The 22334-nt window shown below is 43.3% G+C and overlaps 2 protein-coding genes across 10 annotated transcripts in view; one reads left to right on the plus strand and one right to left on the minus strand.

Annotated features, from left to right (window-relative positions):
* Positions 1-22334, plus strand: part of LOC140914912 (DNA nucleotidylexotransferase) — a 385127-nt gene that overhangs the window by 78636 nt on the left and 284157 nt on the right. The window lies entirely within an intron of this gene.
* BLNK (B cell linker) overlaps positions 1-22334 on the minus strand; it is a 145271-nt gene that overhangs the window by 59885 nt on the left and 63052 nt on the right. Inside the window, exons 1-2 of one of the 9 annotated variants that reach the window (XM_073353944.2) lie at positions 10314-10477; positions 9846-10028 (exon numbers count right to left, since the gene is read on the minus strand). The exons of 4 other annotated variants lie outside the window; for them this stretch is intronic. In XM_073353944.2, coding sequence (XP_073210045.1) covers positions 9846-9892 — 47 coding nt within the window. In that variant the 5' untranslated portion in view covers positions 9893-10028; positions 10314-10477. Of the gene's footprint in view, positions 1-9845; positions 10171-10313; positions 10478-22334 lie in introns of those variants that run through there. 4 more of the 9 variants (XM_073353942.1, XM_073353946.2, XM_073353947.2 and 1 more) reach the window with 4 other exon arrangements.

Here is a 22334-nt window from a genome sequence, read left to right on the forward strand (position 1 = left end):
AGTCGTTTTTTTCTTTGAGTGATCCTCTTGATGCTAGCTGTGTTTCTTGGATGCAATATCGACACTGAGCCATTTAAGCTCGTCATTGATCATGGCAGTTTTGTGTGCATCACTGATCTGTTGAAGGTCCTCAGATAATCCAGTTGTCATGGTGCGAATGTTCCAGCACCCTATCTTTAAGGAAGTTTTCTTTCTTTTAATTGATTTGCCTGGTGTGTTGGTTACAGTCCACTTGTCAAGTTATAAAACTCTAAGCTCCAAGCACCCATTGAAGCAGGCAGACTGTGGTGGGACAACACCCTATTGTTGGAGGCTGCCCAATTTTATGGTGGGCTGTGGTTGTCTAGTGAGATATCATATAATGATCTCTCCCACCGTTGGAGTCAGCCCCTGGTGCTCAACTCTACGCCAGTCAAGTAAGAGCTTAGAACTGGTGACTGCTGTCTCCTGTGTTGTGTCGACGCTCAAGGCGAAGCTGGAGTACCTCTCCTGGGCTCAAGCCTGGGCAGAGGATATGGAGGCCCTGAGTTGCCCATGCATCAGGACCTCCCTCTTGGCATCACCGATAAAATCGAGAGGAGAGGAAGAACCAATACACCTGGTACCCAATCCGCTGCAGGCGTTGCCAGAAAGATATTAAAATGTAGTACCTGATTGACTTTGGGGCTCCCCTCCAGATTTTCTGTCTGAGTTTACTCTCATAGCTTTAGATTCTCCTGCACTCACCCACAGGGCAGGGGAGCTTTTCTGTCGGGGTTGCTCCTTTAGCCTTACACCCTCCCAGGCTACTCAGAAAGTTGATGAGCCGTAAGTAGTACCATCTACTCTCATTACAGTAGAAGGCACAGCCTGACCTGACAGATTCCTCACTACCTGCTGAAATTACTGAGAGCTGAAATCATGAAGAGCTGGGCTAAGCAGAGGAATCTCAGAATGTAATGTAGCGGAAGCAGCAAGTGGGGATCAGCAGAGAAATAGTGGTTAGCGGTGGCAGAGAGACAGTTGCAGAAGCAGCCGTGGAGGCATTGCTCAACCTCCTGCCTCCTTACCTCAGGGTGGGAGGTGAACCCTGTGAGTGCACCTCTAAACTCCAGGTATTCCCTAACCAAGGGCAGCCAATTGTGAGTCGGGTGAAGCAGAGGGAGAGTGGAATGGTGTGTTTAAAGGGACCTTCGTTCATTGGACTTTCCCACTGTACGGTGGGACATGGAGGCAAAAGACACTGCCCAATAGGCTTTGGGGTTGGGTTTGGTTATGGTCCCATGCTCTTGACTGTGGTTGGGGTGGTTCCCTTTCCCTTTTAGTAAAAGTTCTCTTTTGTTATACTCAGACTCAATGCTTGCGTGTGGGAAGTATGCCTCTTAGAGGCTCCCGAGAGTGGTGTTAGGTTTTCCTAGACTACTGGATGGGGGCTTGAACCGTTCTGTTCTGTATTTTTAAGAGAAATCCTAGATATTGACCTGGCCCTTGGTGCTGCCGACTCCATCTGGCAGAAGGGTTACATATGAAAGTCACACAGTTCTTGAACTTTGACAGAAAAGTGATTTTTACAACAGTATTTTATAGAGGCTGAAGTGGGTGAGATAAGATGCATGGAAGCCAAATAGGATGAAGTTTCACTAGCTGATTAAAAATCACAAAGAGCTAAAGGAAACAGAAGTTAAATAATCAGAGTTCTGTATACTCTGTGGCAAACTGAGCCTACATCCTGTGAACAACATCTCTAGTGAGGCACACTGGGAAATATTCATGAGTTTTGGGTGGATTTAAAAAAAAACAAATATTTCTATGCTGCCCCCACGTGATTTATTATAATATTAGTCGGTTTATATTATGCTGCACTCAGGGCTGTCCCTAGGGGGCTTTGGGGGCCCGGGACATAGGTGCCAAGTTTCTATCTGCAGGGGATGCTCCCCCGCACCCTGCCGGATCCGCCAAGGCCTGGCCCCACCCCTCCCCGGCCCAGTTCTCCCCTCCCCCACAGAGCCTCCCGATGCCGCAAAACAGCTGATCGATGGTAGGTTCTGGGAGGTGCTTTGGGCAGGAGGTGCTGAGGGGACGGGGAGGTTGGTGGAAGGACTCACCTCCCCGCCCCCTTCTCATGAAGCACGGGGCCCAGGGTGTTCGCCCCCATTCGCTGTGCCCTAGGGATAGCTCTGGCTGCACTACAATTTTCAACAGGCCACAGCTTTTTTTTTTATATTGTCAACATGTCACTGCCTGGTGGAAACAGCCAGGGGAAAGCAAGAATGGGAGTGGGTGCTGGGGCTTTTGGCACCCAGGAAGGCACAGAGATGGTTTGGGAACTCAGGAGGCAGTTGAGGCTTTTGGCAGTGGAGGAGGTGAGATGGGTGGTAGGGAAATTAATCTCTTTTTCTCCCTTCATCATGGTGGTAAAGGTCAAAAGAGACTTTGTTGTGGGTGGTGTGGGGATGGAGAGAAGTTGAACTAGTTTCCCCATCCCAGCAACCCTTGATAGCAGCTAGCTGCATCACTGCTTTAATATCTGCTGATGCGTGTGACAACAGTAGATAAGCACAATTGCTGGGTGCTTTGCCTAAAATGATCAGCAATGAAACAGTTAATGCTGACAAAGCAAGCTTTAGGTTTCAGAGTTATTACACATTTCAGATGGATGATGCAATCCATACTTCTTTTAGAGCTGCTGTTTTATGCTTTCTGCAGACTTGGGCAACAAGCACTGATTACATTTGGAAGGTTGTCTTTGCAACCATAATGGCTAGAAATGAGATAAGTGGAGGCTTAGAATCTGCTCCTGAAATCACTGATGATGTATATTTTGTAGCACATTCTGAAGCTGTGAATTACATAGGACCATGTACATAATAAGCCACTTGGCAGATCAACAGTTCTATCCCTGTTTGCAACCTTTCCAGGTATTTTTTTTCTAAATATGAAACATTGTATGTCAAAGGTTGATTACATAACTTGATTAAATGACTATTATTAATATTTACAAGAACTTAACTAGTGAAATTTCCATCACTTTCTCAAACTGCGCTGCTGTAAGCTCTCTAAGGGCATGGCTACACTGCAAACTTCAAAGCGCTGTTGCGGGAACGCTCCTATGGCAGCTCTTCGAAGTGTGAGTGTGGTCGCACGCGAGCGCTGGGAGAGAGCTCTCCCAGAACTCGTGGTAATCCACGAGGGGATTAGTTTTGAGTGCTCGGAGCGCGGCTCCCAGCTCTCGGAGCCTGTCTACACTAGTGCTTTAAAGCGCTCAGACTTGCTGCACTCAGGGGGGTGATTTTTCACACCCCTGAGCCAGCAAGTTAGAGCGCTATAAAATGTAAGTGTAGCCAAGCCCTAATGTAGCCACCCTAAGCTGAAGGGAGGAAGCTCTCCCATTGACTTAACTACTCCAGCCCCTGCGAGAGGTGGGAGAAGCTGTCCCACTGGCATAGCACTGTGCACACTGGTGCTTACGTTGGTGTAACTTATGTTGGTCAGCGGTGTGGTTTATTCATACCCCTGAGCGACATAAATTATGCCGACATAAACTGTAGTGTAGACATATCCTAATATTCCCAACTGATTTTTTCTCAAAAAGAAAACTGCTCCCTGTAATAAAGTATCCTGTAGAGGATAACATAGTTGGTGCTGATTTACAATAAAATGTCACTTCATTCCCAAATGAGTTCATTTTCTGCTCTGCACGTTCAAGAGGAATAACTTAGTGAAGCAGAAGAGGGAAAACTGTAAAACTAATAGTTTCCTGAAATACTCTAATCTAAGCCACTTCCAAGGCTTCTAGGTCAGTAAAAAACTGGTGAGGACCACAAATACTTTAAAACTTGATGGGCCATTAACAGCAGACACTCAGGCTCTTAGGTGACCTCCCACTGACTTCAATAAGGTCAGAATGTCATCCAGTATGTTTAAGTGGGAATGCTAAATCCAATAAGGTTATCTTTTGTATTGCAAAGCAACTGTAAAACCAACCCCAGAACAAAGTGAAATACTTTTCATGGTGCTTTCAAATAATACCTGGGAGCAGTGGTTGGAGGTGGTGATTTTAAGTTACATTGCAAGGCATTTGGAGGAACAAAAAAGGTGGGGAAAGATGAAGATCTCATGGCACTTAGGGTATATCTACACTAGAATGGCATAATTATGGCACTGCAGCAGTGCTGCTGTAGTTTAGATGTCTCCTATACTGATGGAAGGTTGTGCTCGTAATATATTTGCCGAGTTAGCGCACAGTCACACCACAGTTGGAAATCGTTTGTAGGAACAGAAGTTGCAGGATCACAGTCTGGCTAAAAATAACGAGGAGTCCTTGCAGATGCAGAGCTTACCTCTCTGAGAGGCAGTAGCCAGCTCTGCATCTACAGTGGGGGTAAGGTCGACCTAACTACATTGCACAGGGTGCAAAATTTTCACAATCCTGAATGACATAACCAGGTCAACCTAATTGTTACGTTTAAACCGGTCCTAAATGTCAAGGTTCCATTTTAAAGTTTTGTGCTCGTAATATATTTGCCGAGTTAGCGCACAGTCACACCGCAGTTGGAAATAGTTTGTAGGAGCAGAAGTTGCAGGATCAGTCTGGCTAAAAATAACGAGGAGTCCTTGTGGCACCTTAGAGACTAACAAATGTATTTGGGCATAAGCTTCCCTGGGTTAGAACCATCTAAGGTGCCACAAGGACTCCTCGTTATTTTTGCTGATACAGACTAACACGGCTACCACTCTAAAGTCTGTCTAAAGAACTTGAACCAGAAAGCTATTGCTGGGGTTCTGAAAGTTTGGTGCTACGTCTTTGAGTTGCTAACTGCACTTAAGCTTTGCTGACTGGTCCCCATGTTTACCGGTATATCTGCTTATGGACCAATTTGATTATGCAGCAGCAATCCCTTAACTTTTGAAAGCTGAGTCCGGATACACTACCCACCATATTAACTGGGCAGCATGTGGACACTTGCACGGATACTGTTCCATGTCCCTCCCGCTGGTCTTTGGTGCCCCACGCTTTGGGAAATGCTGCTGTAAAAAATATCGGATCCTTTGTCTATGCTACATAATTCATTCCTCTCCTGACAAAAACTCTCAGTCTCTCTGGAGTCCAAGATTTCCTGGCAACTCAGACAATGACAATAAATACAGACAGTTTATCAAAGTATAATCCCATGCATCCACAATACACATTATAAAAATAATAAAGGTAGAATTCTACGAAGTGTCTGCATTCAGACCCAAATGATATGAAACGGACGACAAAGTGAATGACTCTCACAGTTGCAAGCACCATGTCCAATTCTACAACATGCCGGGTGAAGAGACGTGGTGACTCTCCCTTAGTTCCCCCTTACCCAGATAAGTGAAGGAGATGAGTGAACTAAAAATACAGGCCCAGAGATGCTGATGAAATGATTTCAACAAAGAGATACATCAGATATAATAAAAAATACACCACTGGCGAGAAGCTGATAACCTCATGTTGATATTTATCAAACCCAGTTCACAAAATCAAACCTTTCAGACTTGCATTCGTAAGCTTGAAGCTTTAGGCACAAACAAATGCTGGTACAGCACTAAAGGCACTTGGATTCTTGCAGCTATTGAATTAACTCTTAAGAAAACTGCCTTAGAAAATGGACTATAATTACACAAGTGGAACTTTGTTTCTGTATAATGACAGGTTTCAGAGTAATAGCCGTGTCGGTCTGTATTCGCAAAAAGAAAAGGAGGACTTGTGGCACCTTAGAGACTAACCAATTTATTTGAGCATAAGCTTTCATGAGCTACAGCTCACTTCATTGGATGCTGTAGCTCACGAAAGCTTATGCTCAAATAAATTGGTTAGTCTCTAAGGTGCCACAAGTACTCCTTTTCTTTTTGTTTCTGTAGGATTTTTTTGTCTCTGCAATCATTGGCACATGAAGAAAGCTTAGACTTCAAATGCAAATATCTCCCCAGTGTAACATTCAGTGCAAATGCTGGGGAAAATATTTTTTCCAAAGGAGAAACAAGGAGAGATCCTACTATATAATCAACTGTATTGCCAACACACCAGGGATAATACCAGGTAGTATGAGCTGGTGACAAAATAGGTAAATGGATGATTATGTCAAAGGGTGAGGCCAGAATAGGATGACCAGATGTTCTGATTGTATAGGGATAGTCCTGATATTTGGGGCTTTTTCTTATTTAGGCACTTATTAACCCTGACCCCCTCCCGATTTTTCTCATTTGCTATCTGGTCACCCTAGGCCAGAGGTAGTTAATAGGTGAACTGCAGGATAAATCTGGACCGCCAGATGCTTTTGTATGGATCACAAAATCTTTTTATTTACTTATTATTATCATTATTGTTACTGTGGTGTGAAAAATAATCACACCACAGACTTTCTCTGAAGTCTGGACCTTGACCAAGAAATTTGGACCCTGACAAAAAATAATTGACTACTCTTGGGTGAGGCAATGGCTGCAGCTCCATTATGTTCATCCTTTGTTGTGCTTGTGGCATCCCTCTTAAATCTGGGCAGGTTTCTCTTTCTAAGCCGGCGATGCAGTTATAGCAACCATTGCTTAAAAATTAGCAAAGCCTGAAGTTTTATTAAAACCATATGGTCAAATATCTGGACCCATATCCAACAAGGTACTTTAAGCATGGGCATTTAGAATGGGACTACTCACATGCTTAACGGTAGATATATGCAGGGCCATCCCTAGCCATTTTGGTGCCCTACGCAGCCACCCTGCGGAGAGTGTGTGTGGCCCCAGGCCTCCGTGGAGACAGGGGGGTGGGGGGAAGGGGCAGGAGCAGGCTAGGGGGACGGGGGGGAAATGGCACCCCAGCATGAGCCAGTGGCGCGGAGTGGGTTGGAGCCGGGTCACTCCACTTCCTGCTGCCCGGTGAGTGCAGGGTGGGCCCGACCCCGCACTCACGGGGCGGCGGGAAGTGGAGTGACCCGGCCCCAGCCCACTGTGCTCTGCTCCCCTGGCTCCCAGCCTTGGGGCTTGGGGGGCGGGGGGAACTGCCCCGCAGCACTCACTGGCGGCATGGAGTGTGCTGGGGCCAGGTTGCTGCACTTACTGCTACCCGATGAGTACAGGGTGCCCAACCCCTGCTGCTGTCCTCAGGGGAAGGGGTGGAGTGGGGTGAGGCTGGGGCGGAGCAGGGCTGGGAAGAGGCAGGGACCGGGTGGAGGCTTTGGGGAAGGGGTGGAGTGGGGGCTGGACTGGGTTGGGGCGGAGCAGGGGTAGGAAGAGGCGGTGCTGGGGCGGAGCAGTGGTGGGGGCCATGGGGAAGAGGCGGGGCTGGAGCAGCACGCAGCTGCGTAAGGCACCAGGAAATTTTGCGTATTTTGCATATGGGTAAGGACGGCCCTGGATATATGCTTAAGTTCCTTGAGTTAGGGTTTTGGTCAGACATGTACGGGCCATAAGGAGGCGGAGGGGAGAAGAAGCAGCCTTAATACTGTGAGGTATCAGAAGGGAGCCGAGTCTCCTTCCACTATCTATGCTAGGACATCATTAAAACAAGACATGCTGAAGAGAGAGAAACAGAAGCTGAGCCAGCCTGGCTGAAGCTACAGTAGGGAGGAAATGACATCTCTTCCTGACATAATGGGCTTTCAATAGATACATAAATAATTAACTTGCCATCGTGCCCAGGTTAGCATGGCAGCTGGCACCTCCTTCTAGTGTTTGAAGGAAATTCTACTTTAATCTTATGTAATGGTGTGTGTGGGAACCTCTATGATTATGTCTTTACTGCAAAAAATTGGTTTTTACATTGAGATAGCTAATTTGCAGTGAAATCCTTGTGGCGACACGGCACAGCTAATTTTTAGCTCAGCATAACTAGTTGAGGTCAATGCTATCCCCCCACCTGGAGATGGCCTTGTCTAACTGCTCGGGAGTAAAAACTCTTATGCCTTGTCTCCACCAGGATTTTACATTGTGATAGCTATCTTAACCTGGCTATCTCCATGTAAAAACATTCCTTTTTTGGCAGTGATGATATAGCCTGTGTCCTCTTCTGTTAGGCTCACCAGCTCTTCCACCAACAGAATGGGGAGCAGGAGTTAGCAAATTGGGCTGTAATCAAACAGCTGGTTTAAAAGCTTAAGACTCCATTGTAGTTCATTAAGAAATTTTTCAACATCATGTTTTTTGTCTGAAAATACCAGTTAGTCAAAACCAAAAGTTTTCATAGAAACGTCTGAGTTTCAACAAAAGCTTCTCAAGAAAGAGAGGTTTCAGAGTAACAGCCGTGTTATTTATGCAGGAAATAGCCCAGCTTAATTGTCATGCACATTGTGTAAAGAGTTATCACTTTGGATGGGCTATCACCAGCAGGAGAGTGAATTTGTGTGGGGGGGTGGAGGGTGAGAAAACCTGGATTTGTGCTGGAAATCACTTTAGATAAGCTATTACCAGCAGGACAGTGGGGTGGGAATAGGTATTGTTTCATATTCTCTGTGTATATATAAAGCCTGCTGCAGTTTCCACGATATGCATCTGAAGAAGTGAGCTGTAGCTCACGAAAGCTTATGCTCTAATAAATTGGTTAGTCTCTAAGGTGCCACAAGTCCTCCTTTTCTTTTTTCAAGAAAGAGAGACAGACATCCCCAGGATAGCTAATACCTGGTTAGGGCACTGCCTAATTCAGAGCAGGGACTTAAACCTGGGTCTCCTATCTCCGAGGTGAGACTCCTAACCACCAGGCTATTGGTGGGTGAGTCTTGCTTAATGCCTCTTCTTGGAACTGTTCCACTTTGTTTCAATACCTAAATATTCATAGGGTCAGAGAGAGGCTAACTCTAACTTGGGGCTAGTGCACTCACCTGGGATGTCAGAGACTTGAACCTGACTCCCCCACATGAGTAAAAGATGAGTGCCCTAGCAACCATCAGGCTATTGGCTATTCTGGGGGTCTCTTATTCTCTCTTCCCCATTTTAAATGAAAAAAATTCAAAAGGTTTTGGTTCTGTCCTGATGCAGAACAGGAAAATGTTTTGAAATTTCAAAAATGTTCATGGGATGGGAAAACTATTTCCCGCCTGTCTCTAGATGCCATTTCCAGTGTACAAATCCTGAGCTATCCAGTCACCCTAAAAATACTACCTTGTAATAGTCTAGTCCTACTTCTTCCCCAACACCCTGTACTTAAAAGTGTGCTATTTTCAGAATGTTTTATGCTTCCTGTTTATCTACACAACACTGTCCCTTTTGAAGATTTGGAGATACCAAAGAAGTTAAACAGGAGAGTCCTCTTAATACAAAATCTATTGTGCATAAACAAACTCCTGATCAAATATTACTAATGTGTTTAAGGCTCATGGTGAATTAATGATTTTTTAAACAAAACCTTTAAAACAAAAATATAGCAGTTTGCTTTTTCACAGGGAATAAAAGTAGCACGGACAGTGTCTGCTGTGAAAGCAGTTGAGTTGTCTCTGAGTGTGATTCACATGATTGTTTTGTGTTTATTTTATTGACTCTTTTTGCAGCGATGTATACAGATAATGACCCTCGTTTATACTCAATATTCTGCTTAACTTCTTGTGCCTGCAGAATGCTGAAATAGATTTTAATTTTACCGAGGAAGAAAATGCTTTTGTTTTATATCTAAACTTCCCTTCATACACTTTATCGGTTGTACTCCTTTTTAGTTGTCAGCATTTTAAGCCTCAGTGATGGCAGGTGCATTCGACCCAACAGGTACTGTTGGAATTGCATAGTCCTGTATTAACAGAGTCTAGAACAGTGTGCATTTCTCATTTCCAAACCCAGTCTGTCTTCTGACCGGGCACAGCACTAAAGGAACAGAGTGAGTCATAACAAACGAAATGTAAAAGGAAAAAAAATCGTACCTTAGCTTCTGACCAGCTGGCTCAGTGATCTTACTGATCTTGTCCATGTTCCGTGTTGATAGTACCAGGTAAATTAGTGATCATTTAACGAGAACACGTGCTGGTTTTTATGTTCGTAAGAAGGAGCGCTATACCGAGCAGTTGACCTGAGATAGAATCCCACGGGTTATCTCTGCCTGGTTTCTACGTTGTGGGAAGGAGAATACTAATTTATTACGAGACCTGAAAACTTGCCTGAGCACATATTTGAGTTTCATGTTTCTAGTTCATCATGTGACACACACAGCCAGCCAGGCGACTTGCTTTGACTCCTGAATGTTATGCAAATGTGATGACCGACACCTATAGGGCGTGCAAATTCCCCTGAAATTGAATGTGTCTCAAGTCTCTCTCTATTACTTCCTCTTTGTGTCTTACATGCAGCTGGTGTTTTAATCAGATGGCATGACTGGAAAATATAACACTTACACCACAGACGCCTGCTCTCTGCCCCATGCTGGCCACTTCCTGGTCGCAGAAAAGTGCAGGCGAGCTATCGGAAGGGACGATCCTGCTCAGTGTCCTGACAAATTATGCATTTGCTGCTGCTTCGGTTTGGCATCATTGTAGCTTCCTTTGGACTCTACTCCAAACAGCCAGAGAGATATGTCTGCAACTGTCCCCCCCCCCCCCTTTCAGGTTAAGGTGGTGATGTTTCCCGAGCAGCCTGCAGCTGCTAAGTGTTAAATGGGTGTTTCACAACTCCACTCCATTCCAAAACAAGGCTCAGTGTCAACACCACCACAGAGGAACAATGGAATTCAGAGTTGGGGCTGCCCTGTGAGGACTGATTGCAGCAACGTGGCTGTTAAAAGCTCAGAGGAGTGGGGAGGATCTTACTATGGGGTATAATGGGAAGGAAAGTGTTGTCTACCCTGGAAGACTCTCAGGTGACTGAGGACTAGAGGCAAGCGACTGGAAATTAAACAGTTTCCCTGAAATTCCCTTTCCCAAAGGAGGACTTGTGGCACCTTAGAGACCAATAAATTTATTAGAGCATAAGCTTTCCTGAGCTACAGCTGTACTTCACGAAAGCTTATGCTCTAATAGATTTGTTGGTCTCTAAGGTGCCAGGAGTCCTCCTGTTCTTTTTACGGATACAGACTAACATGGCTGCTACTCTGAAACCTTTCCCAAAAGTATGTCTACATTACAAGCTCTACAGTGGCACGGCTGGGGTGCTGCAGCAGACACACTTGCTACAGCAACATAGGGATTGTTCCATTACTGTAGTAAATCCACCCCCTTGACAGGTGGTAGCTAGGTCAATGGAAGACTTCTTCTATTAACCTAGCAGCGTCTACATCAGGGGTTAGGTCAGTTTAACTACGTCTCTCAGGGGTTGGGTGGCCATATGTCCCGTTTTGGCCAGGACAGTCCCATTTTTAAGCCCTATTCTGGATGTAGGGTGACCAGATGTCCTGATTTTAGAGGGACAGTCCCGATATTTGGGGCTTTTTCTTATATAGGTGCCTATTACCCCTCACCCCCTCTCCCAATTTTTTTCACACTTGCTATCTGGTCACCCTACCTGGACATCTCAGTTTTTGGGCAAAACTGGGCATTTTGTCCTGTTTTCTCTTGCCAACTGATGATCAGCTGGCAAAACCAAACAGGACAAATGCCCAGTTTTGCTAAAAAAGTGAGGCATGCCGCTCCCCCCCCCCCACCGCAGGGTGCAGGGGAACATTCAAGGGGGTAAGTGGCAATACCAGCCTTCTTGGGCCAGCCCTGTGTGGAGTGGGGATCGAGGGGTGGGGCGAGGAGGCTGGGACAAGCGGCTTGGGCCAGCCTTATGTGGGCTTGGGCAAGGGGCTGAGGCCAGCCATAGCCAGGGAGCTGGGAGGGGAGATGCTCAGCGCTACCAGCTCTGTGCAAGGGGGGGCTTGGGCAAGCAGCAATGCCAGCCCTGCATAGGATGGGGGAAGGGGGAGGGGAGACTTGGGCTAGCCCTGTGTGGTGTCCCATTTTCACTTAGGTGGACCTTAGTTTCAGATGCAGACCTGAGTCAAACTATTTAAAACACCATTTCAATACCTAACGAGTGTTGGGGGGAAGAGGTGATCTGGCGTGGGAGAAGTTGCGACTATTTAACTAGAGGTGGGATGTTGCACTGATTTAATTAAACTGAGGAAACCCTGATTTAGAACTCTTAAACCAGATGGAGCAGGATAAACCTCTGTAAACCAGAGTTAGCCTGTTTCAGGCTTGGGCTACACTGAAAAATTACATTGGCATAGCTACATAGGTAAGGGCTGTGAAAAAGCCACCCCCTTGATTGACATAGCTATGCTGACAAAAGCCCTGGTGCAGATGCAGCTATGTTGAGGCAGTTTTCCTACACTGACAGAAAAATTCCTTCCATCAGTGTAGGCTGTGTCTACACTATAGGGCTATGCTGACAGAGCTGGGTCACTATGGTCTCCGCAGGTAGATATACCTGTAGTGGTCATACACAAAGTTGCGCTGGATTAATTGAATTGATGCAACATCACACCTTTAATTACATCAGTACTACTTCTGTAGACTAGCCTATTGGCTTTTAAATTATTTTTATTATTTGGATTACCAAGGCGCATAGGTCGGAGCTCTAATCATGCATGGGGACTCCATTGCACTAGGTGCTGTACAAACACAGAACAAAGAGAGATCATCTCTACCCCAAAGAGCTTATCATTTGTATTAAAGATCCGGCCTCCCCATCGCGTCTATGGAGGTGGGAGAGATCTTAATTAATATTCTGAGGATGCCCTTCACCCTCCCAAAAGCTTCTCCAACAAAACCAGGGAAGGCTCAACTTGATATTCCTGATATTTCTAGGTAAACAACAAACCAACAAAACCTCTTGCTTCTTTATCATGCATAAACAGGGTTACTCCAATGCAAGACCCAGGCTGGTCTATCTTAGTGTTGCTTTGGTATGTCTGTGAGAGTGACTCTTTGCGTAGCCTTGGATGCAATGATTGGTTTGCCTATATATATGATTCATAGATTCCAACCCCAGAAGGGATCATCTAGTCTGATCTCCTGAGTAGAACAGGCCATACAACTTCCCCAAAATAATTCCTAGAGCAGATCTTTTACAAAAACATTCAGTCTTGATTTAAAAATTGTCAGTGATGGAGAATCCATCATGACAGTTGGTAAATTGGTCCAATGGTTAATTACTCTCAATGTTACAAATTTATGCCTTATTTCCAGTCTGAATTTGTCCGGCTACAACTTCAATCCATTGGATCATGTTATACCTTTCTCTGTTAGATTGAAGAGCCCATTATTAAATATTTATTCCCCATGTAGATACTTACAGACTGTAATCAATTCACCTCTTAATCTTCTCTATTTTAAATTAAATTGAGCTTTTTGAGTCTATCACCATAAGGGATATTTTCTAATCCATTAATCATTTTCTTGGCTCTTTGCTAAAGCCTCTCCAATTTATCAACATCCTTCTTCAATTGTGGGCACCAGAGCTAGACTCAGTATTCCAGCAGCAGTCGCACCAGTGCCAAATAAAGAGGTAAAATAACCTCTCTCCTTCTACCTGAGATTCCCGTTTATGTATCCCAGGATCCCATTAGCCCTTTTGGCCACAGCGTTGCATTGGGAGCTCATAGTCAGATTATCCACCATGACCCCCAGATTCCTTTTAGAATCACTGCTTTCAAGGGTAGAATCCTGTAAGTATGGCCTACATTCTTTGTTCCTAGATTTATACACTTAAGTTTAGCCATATTACAACACATAGAGTTTGCTTGCACCCATTTACCAAGTGATCTAAATCACTCTGATTCAGTGACCTGTCCTCTTCATTGTTTACCATTCTCCCAATTTTGCGTAACTTGCAGACTTCATCAGTGATGATTATATGTTTTTCTTCAAGGTCTTTGATAAAAATGTTAAGTAGTGTACAATGATTATGAGTCTCTACTGGAAACACACTCACTTGATGATGATGATGATTCCCTGTTTACAGTCACATTTTGAGATCTAGCAGTGAGCCAGCTCTTAATCCATTTAATGTGTACCATGTTAATTTTATGTTGTTCTAGCTTTTTAATCAAAATGTCATGCATTACCAAGCCAAACACCGTACAGAGGTCTAAGTATATTACATCTACACTATTATTTACCAAACTTGTAATCTCATAAAAAATCAAGTTAGATAGGATCTATTTTCCATAAACCCATTTGATTTGCATTAATTACATTACCCTCCTTTAATTCTTTATTAATCAAGTCCTGTATCAGACACTCCATTATCTTGCCTGGAATTGATTTCAGGTGGACAGGCCTATAATTATTCAGGTGGACAGGCCTATAATTATTCAGGTCATACTGTTTACCCTTTTAAAAAATTGGCAGAACATTAGTGTTCTTCCAATCTTCTGGAACTTCCCCAGTGTTTCAAGACTTATCGAAAATCAACATTACTGGTCCAAAGAGCTCCTCAGCCACCTCTTTTAAAACTCTTGGACGCAAGTTCTCTGGACCTGCTGATTTTAAAATGTCTAACTCTATATCTTCTGTTTACCATCCTCTAGAGAACATTAGTGAACTGGAAAGTGTGTTATCGCCATATGATGAAATTGCATCATCTGCTGTTTTCCCCAAATACAGGACAGAAATATTTATTGAACAACTCTGCCTTTTTTCATTATTATTGATAATTCTACTATTTACATCAAGTAACGGACCAATACCATTGTCAGTGTTCTTTATGTTTAAGAACCTCCTTCTTATCGTCTTTAATTCTCCCTGTGTCCCTTTGTTTCCCTTATTGATTTTCTATACTTCCTAACTTCTGATTTAAATTCAGGTTTCAGAGTAACAGCCGTGTTAGTCTGTATTCGCAAAAAGAAAAGGAGTACTTGTGGCACCTTAGAGACTAACCAATTTATTTGAGCATAAGCTTCCGTGAGCTACAGCTCACTTCATCGGATGCATACTGTGGAAAGTGTAGAAGATCTTTTTATATACACACAAAGCATGAAAAAATACCTCCTCCCACCCCACTCTCCTGCTGGTAATAGCTTATCTAAAGTGATCACTCTCCTTACAATGTGTATGATAATCAAGTTGGGCCATTTCCAGCACAAATCCAGGTTTTCTCCCCCCCCACTCCCCCACACAAACCCACTCTCCTGCTGGTAATAGCTTATCTAAAGTGACCACTCTCCTTACAATGTGTATGATAATCAAAGTGGGCCATTTCCAGCACAAATCCAGGGTTTAACAAGAACGTCGGGGGGGGGGGGGTAGGAAAAAACAAGGGGAAATAGGTTACCTTGCATAATGACTTAGCCACTCCCAGTCTCTATTCAAGCCTAAGTTAATTGTATCAAATTTGCAAATGAATTCCAATTCAACAGTTTCTCGCTGGAGTCTGGATTTGAAGTTTTTTTGTTGTCAAAGAAACTGCGGAATCACCTGATCAACATCCTCTACAGCAAACAGGGAAAGATTAAGAATGAGCTCTCAAAAATGGATACTCTCATAAAAAACCAACCTTCCACACAAAATTCCTCGTGGCTGGACTTTACTAAAACTAGACAAGCCATTTACAACACAGCCTTTGCTTCTCTACAAAAGAAAAAGGACACTAAACTTTCTAAACTACTACATGCCACAAGGGGCCACAGCAATGGTTCCCTCAACCCACCCAGCAATATTGTTAACCTATCCAACTATACTCTCAGCCCACCAGAAGCAGCTGTCCTATCTCGGGGCCTCTCCTTCTGCCCCTCCACCCTCACGAACATGATACAGTTCTGTGGTGACCTAGAATCCTATTTTCGACATTTCCGACTCAAGGAATATTTCCAACATACCTCTGAACAACATACTAATCCACAGAGACCTCCCTACCAACACTACAAAAAGAAGGATTCTAGGTGGACTCCTCCTGAAGGTCGAAACAGCAGACTGGACTTCCACAGAGTGCTTCCGCCGACGTGCACGGGCTGAAATTGTGGAAAAGCAGCATCACTTGCCCCATAACCTCAGCCGTGCGGAACACAATGCCATCCACAGCCTCAGAAACAATTCTGACATCATAATCAAAAAGGCTGACAAAGGAGGTGCTGTTGTCATCATGAATAGGTTGGAATATGAACAAGAGGCTGCTCAGCAGCTCTCCAACACCACTTTCTACAAGCCATTACCCTCTGATCCCACTGAGAGTTACCACAAGAAACTACAGCATTTGCTCAAGAAACTCCCTGAAAAAGCACAAGATTAAATTTGCACAGACACACCCCTGGAATCCCGACCTGGGATATTCTATCTATGACCCAAGATCCATAAACCTGGAAATCCTGGGCGCCCCATCATCTCAGGTATTGGCACCCTGACAACAGGATTGTCTGGCTATGTAGACTCCCTCGTCAGGCCCTACACTACCAGCACTCCCAGCTACCTTCGAGACACCACTGACTTCCTGAGGAAACTACAATCCATCGGTGATCTTCCTGAAAACACCATCCTGGACACTATGGATGTAGAAACCCTCTACACCAATATTCCACACAAAGATGGACTACAAGCCGTCAAGAACACTATCCCCGATAATGTCACGGCTAACCTAGTGGCTGAACTTTGTGACTTTGTCCTTACCCATAACTATTTTACATTTGGGGACAATGTATACCTTCAGATCAGTGGTACTGCTATGGGTACCCGCATGGCCCCATAGTATGCCAACATTTTTATGGCTGACTTAGAACAACGCTTCCTCAGCTCTCGTCCCCTAATGCCCCTACTTTACTTGCGCTATATTGATGACATCTTCATCATCTGGACCCATGGAACAGAAGCCCTTGAGGAATTCCACCATGATTTCAACAATTTCCATCCCACCATCAACCTCAGCCTGGTCCAGTCCACACAAGAGATCCACTTCCTGGACACTACAGTGCTAATAAACGATGGTCACATAAACACCACCCTATACCGGAAACCTACTGACCGCTATTCCTACCTACATGCCTCCAGCTTGCACCCTGACCACACCACACGATCCATCATCTACAGCCAGGCTCTGCGATACAACCACATTTGCTCCAACCCCGCAGACAGAGACAAACACCTACAAGATCTCTATCAAGCATTCTTTCAACTACAGTGCCCACCTGCGGAAGTGAAGAAACAGATTGATAGAGCCAGAAGAGTTCCTAGAAGTCTCCTACTACAGGACAGGGCTAACAAAGAAAATAACAGAACGCCACTAGCCGTCACCTTCAGCCCCCAACTAAAACCCCTCCAACGCATTATTAAGGATCTACAACCTATCCTGAAGGATGACCCAACACTCTCACAAATCTTGGGAGACAGGCCGGTCCTTGCCTACAGACAGCCCCCCAACCTGAAGCAAATACTCACCAGCAACCACATACCACACAACAGAACCACTAACCCAGGAACCTATCCTTGCAACAAAGCCTGTTGCCAACTGTGCCCACATATTTATTCAGGGGACACCATCACAGGGCCTAATAACATCAGCCATAATATCAGAGGCTCGTTCACCTGCACATCCACCAATGTGATATATGCCATCATGTGCCAGCAATGCCCCTCTGCCATGTACATTGGTCAAACTGGACAGTCTCTACGTAAAAGAATAAATGGACGCAAATCAGATGTCAAGAATTATAACATTCATAAACCAGTCGGAGAACACTTCAGTCTCTCTGGCCACGCGATTACAGACATGAAAGTTGTGATATTACAACAAAAAAACTTCAAATCCAGACTCCAGCGAGAAACTGTTGAATTGGAATTCATTTGCAAATTTGATACAATTAACTTAGGCTTGAATAGAGACTGGGAATGGCTAAGTCATTATGCAAGGTAACCTATTTCCCCTTGTTTTTTTCCTACCCCCCTCCCCCGACGTGCTTGTTAAACCCTGGATTTGTGCTGGAAATGGCCCACCTTGATTATCATACACATTGTAAGGAGAGTGATCACTTTAGATAAGCTATTACCAGCAGGAGAGTGGGGTGGGAGGAGGTATTTTTTCATGCTTTGTGTGTATATAAAAAGATCTTCTACACTTTCCACAGTATGCATCCAATGAAGTGAGCTGTAGCTCACGAAAGCTTATGCTCAAATAAATTGGTTAGTCTCTAAAGTGCCACAAGTACTCCTTTTCTTTTTGATTTAAATTCATTACTATTAATTTTCCCTTTCCTCCATTTGTTATATATTATTTTTTACTTTTTTTTATAGCTGCCTTCTCTTCTCCTCTAAACGAGGTCAGTTTTTTTAACCAGCATTGCCTTCATCCTCATTTATGGGATTTTGGTTTTTTTGGGCATCTAGTAAGGTGTTCTTAAATAATTTCTCAATTATCATGAACATTTTTCTGATTAAATTCTTCCTCTCAATTGATTTGGCTCATAATTATTTTCAGCTTTGTGAAATTGGCCCTATAAAAGCACCAAGTATATATATATTACTGTTCTGCATTTCATTCTGCTTGCTCATTATAAATGGGATCAAATCATGATCACTTGTACCTAAACTATCATTAATTTTTCGTTCTTTGATCAGTTCCTCTTTATCTGTTCAGAGAAGGCCTAATAAAGAATTCCCCTGTGTTGGCTGCAACACTGTTTGAGGTAGGAAATTGTCATCTATCCTATAATGTATAGAAATACCAAGGATGTTATATGCTGGAAGTCTCATGCTGCCACTATGCTCACAATGATGATAGCCTGTACACTAAGCTCACCTCCATAGTTCCAGTATTTTCCGGGGCAAAACAACCAGGTCTTAATAGTTGTTAGCCTTTGCCCTATAATGTTTGCTAAAGGGCTCTTTGCACTCTTTGTGCTTTGTGGGCTTGGTTGATGCTGTATCTATTTTCTTTTGTAGTTTTTGTCTAGCTATGGCTGCTTTGGATAAGAATCTGCCAAGATATAACTCTTTTTGTAGGTGCACATCTAGGTGGTGGTGGCAATCTCATTATCATGAACTGAAGGTCTTTTAGTGCTGACAACTGTAACTTCCTGAAAACTCTCCAACAATTTATGCTTGATTTCCACTTGGATATTTTCTCTTCTTTGAACATGCTGATTGGATTTTTCACATGAAAATGCAGTTGGAATTCATGTTGCCTCAATTGGTGCAAATCCCATTCTATTGGGGGAGATAAGGAGCATGCCACACGATCTTCCTCCTTGGTAGGACTGCTCCGAGCCCAGTCTTGCTGGCATCACTTGTATCACATCTGGTAGAGTGGAAATCAATGAGAATGGAGGGCATGCAGTATCTCTCAGGAAAGGGCTGATGTTGAACCTGCTGAACAGTCTTGTCTATTTCTCGGCTTCATAACCCTTGAGAAACATCATTATAGTGGTCTAGTATACCATTCTCTGGGATGCCTCTTTAGATTATATGTTCTTATGAACCAATTTCTTTTGCATGTGGGCTTACTGTATCAGTGCTATACTGGAAATCAAAGCCCTTGTACATGACTTAGATGGTGTAAAGAGGACTTAAAGGGGTTGTAAATTAATTAAATGCAGAACCACTTTATGGTCCTATTATACTGCCAGAAGGGGTAAAGGGGCCATCGAGAATCAGGCTGTAGTGTCACTAGACTCATGTAGTCACTTATGTTTAACAGCAGAAATGGCTCCTGTCCTGTGTGATTTGCACAGAAATTCTAACCTGTTGCTTTTCTTTGGTGCCAGCCTGTAACTCGCACTGTGTGTGAGGATAGTGGCATCGTATAGTTTGTTCTTGGTTTTGTAAAAAGAAAAGGGGTACTTGTGGCACCTTAGAGACTAACCACTGCATTTAGCCGTATGGAGTGGAAATCTATCAACTTCATGAAAAAACTTGTACAGATACAGACAGACGACATCTTCCTTTCCAAATGCAAACAGACGGACATCGTACCAAAAGGACTGAAGGTAAAAAATGGTTAGTCTCTAAGGTGCCACAAGTACTCCTTTTCTTTTTGCGAATACAGCCTAACACGGCTGCTACTCTGACTCTTGGTTTTGAGTGACTGTGGTTTTACTTCTCTGTATTGCATGATGAAGAGGAAGATTTTTCAGCCTAATGCACTTACTGATGCTCATCTATTTGGCATTAAGGCCCGGTCTACGCTTAAAATTTAGGTTGACATAACTATGTTGCTCAGGGGTGTGAAAAATTCACACTCTGATTGCCATAGCTATACTTCCATAATGCCTGGTGTAGATGTGGGTAGGTTGAAGGAAGAATGCTTCTGTTGACCGACCACCACCACTTGGGGAGGAGTGTAACCTACAGCAACAGAAAATCCCCTTCCATCACTGTCGGAAGTGTCTGTGCTATGGCACTTCGGTGGCATAGCTACAGCGCTGTAGCACCTGTAGTTTAGATATGGCCTTGGTCTCTTTCCAGAATTGCTGTTTTGTTATATTCGTGGTAATAGAAACAACAAAACCACCTCCGTGGCTGCTGTTTTGCATTGATATGATAGACATAGAAGATGCAATGCCTTGGCACAGTGATTTGTCACAAGTTTCTGTGGATGGTGTCATATGCTGGGCATTTGCTATTGTCATGTCTCATTTCACAAACAGTGCAGGTTTTGCTTTGTGTTTTGTTTGCTGTGTCATCAATGCACTAGGATGGCTGCTTGTGCATTATTATTTTTTTTTTACAAGTCACATTCTTGAGATTGCTTTACCCCTTTTGATAAATTGGCTTTGTAGACTCTATTTTCTTGCTTTGTATCTGTACTTTTTTGCACATCTATGAACCTTTGTGGTATTCGTGTGGTTCTGATGACATTCTCATTCAAGCACTATCACTACCCTGTATTTTATTAGGTCATCTTTTGAATCCATAGTCATACGGAATCTGCCCCAGATAAATTTCAGATGCCGATTAGTATCAGGCACAAGAGGATGAATTAAGATTTAAGAATTTCCTTGATTCTACGTTTGTATCTGACCGTCTATACTGGATGTGTATTTTATTTCCTTTGCTTTCCATTGAAGTTAATAATACTTTACAATGCACAGTTCATAAACAGGGTTTCTTACTCAGTAGTAATACATTTTGCTGCTTTGTCAATACATTGTAAAATAAAACTCCCTAAATTAACCAATACCTTGGTTTTGTATGTTAGGACCTTCACTTCATTTTCATGAGTAGCTCTGCAGTGATACACAATAGTATAAATTATTGTGATCCAGATTAATATAAACAAATGAGTATTGCTAACTCTCATGAGTCTCACAGTATTTGGTGTTTTTCTTAAAGTCCTGGCTCCTGGAGTGATATTATAAGGTGAGAGTCTCACTTTTCATTGTAAAATATGAACCAAGCATACCCTAAAAGTTTAGAAACTAGAAGATAAAAAGAACTCCAGATTTAATACTTTGAAAAATCTCATGATTTTTAAGCCAGTATTGTGATTTCTGAAAGCATGGAGTTGACAGTACTGCCATAGAGAATGCCAAGAAATCACGCACTGCTCTGTTTCAGGAAGAAACTAATTTACACATTGCATTTAATGCTCTTATTTACTCTCTAGTGTTACTTTATAGTTACTTTATACTCTTGGTTGGGAGTAGATGATTAGAATATTATTTCATAGTTGGAACCTGGCATTCTCTTTCTTCACCATGCTAGAAATCCCCCTTTTAAAATTGATTTCAGTTAGTGCAGTTTTATTCCCAACATGAACAGAGCATATTGGGGCTAAAATGGTTTTCAGAAATATTCAAGAATCAGTTTTTGCCTACTTGTGAAAATGATTTTCAAAAAATGTGTTAGCTATACTATGCCCTGCCCACACTAAAGGTGTAACTGTGCTACCAGAGAGAGTTTTAAAATTGATTTAATGCACAATCTGTTTTGTGGTATATTTTGATTATTAGCGAACTTCCCCCTCCTGTGCCAAAACAGAAGATGATGACGATTTTACTTTTAAGGAGTGCTTCATAATTTTTTTGCTTGGCAGGGAGTTTTTGTTTGGCTTCTTCTCTAGGAACTGCTGAATGGAGAGCAACAAAGCTCTTCCAGCCAACACCCAAAAGGATTGTATATAGGTCACATGACTCAGCCTGAGTCCATTAGTATGTTTCCTGAGAGACATCACTATTTCCTGCAGTGTGGCTTAGACTTTTACTGCGCTGTAGCAGTGTCCACATGGCAAGTTAGTATGCAGCAAGCTGGTGCACTGTAGATTCACCCCCTGGCTTGCCACACACTAACTCACCATGTATACAAACCCTAAGTGGCATGTTTTAAACTGGAAAACACTAACTTCTAGCACAGAAAGAAGTATGAGTAAGAAGTACAGTGACTTCTCAATCATCAGCCCTAGAGAAGATAGGCCTTTTTCGTTTACATCACATTTTTCTGTGCCAAATAAAATTAAATGAATTCTTCGTTAAGTGTGTTCTTTTTCACACAATGTATGTCATCTCTGTGGGTCGA

This window comes from Lepidochelys kempii, chromosome 7 (genome assembly GCF_965140285.1).
Source record: "Lepidochelys kempii isolate rLepKem1 chromosome 7, rLepKem1.hap1, whole genome shotgun sequence".
Lineage (NCBI taxonomy): Eukaryota > Metazoa > Chordata > Testudines > Cheloniidae > Lepidochelys > Lepidochelys kempii.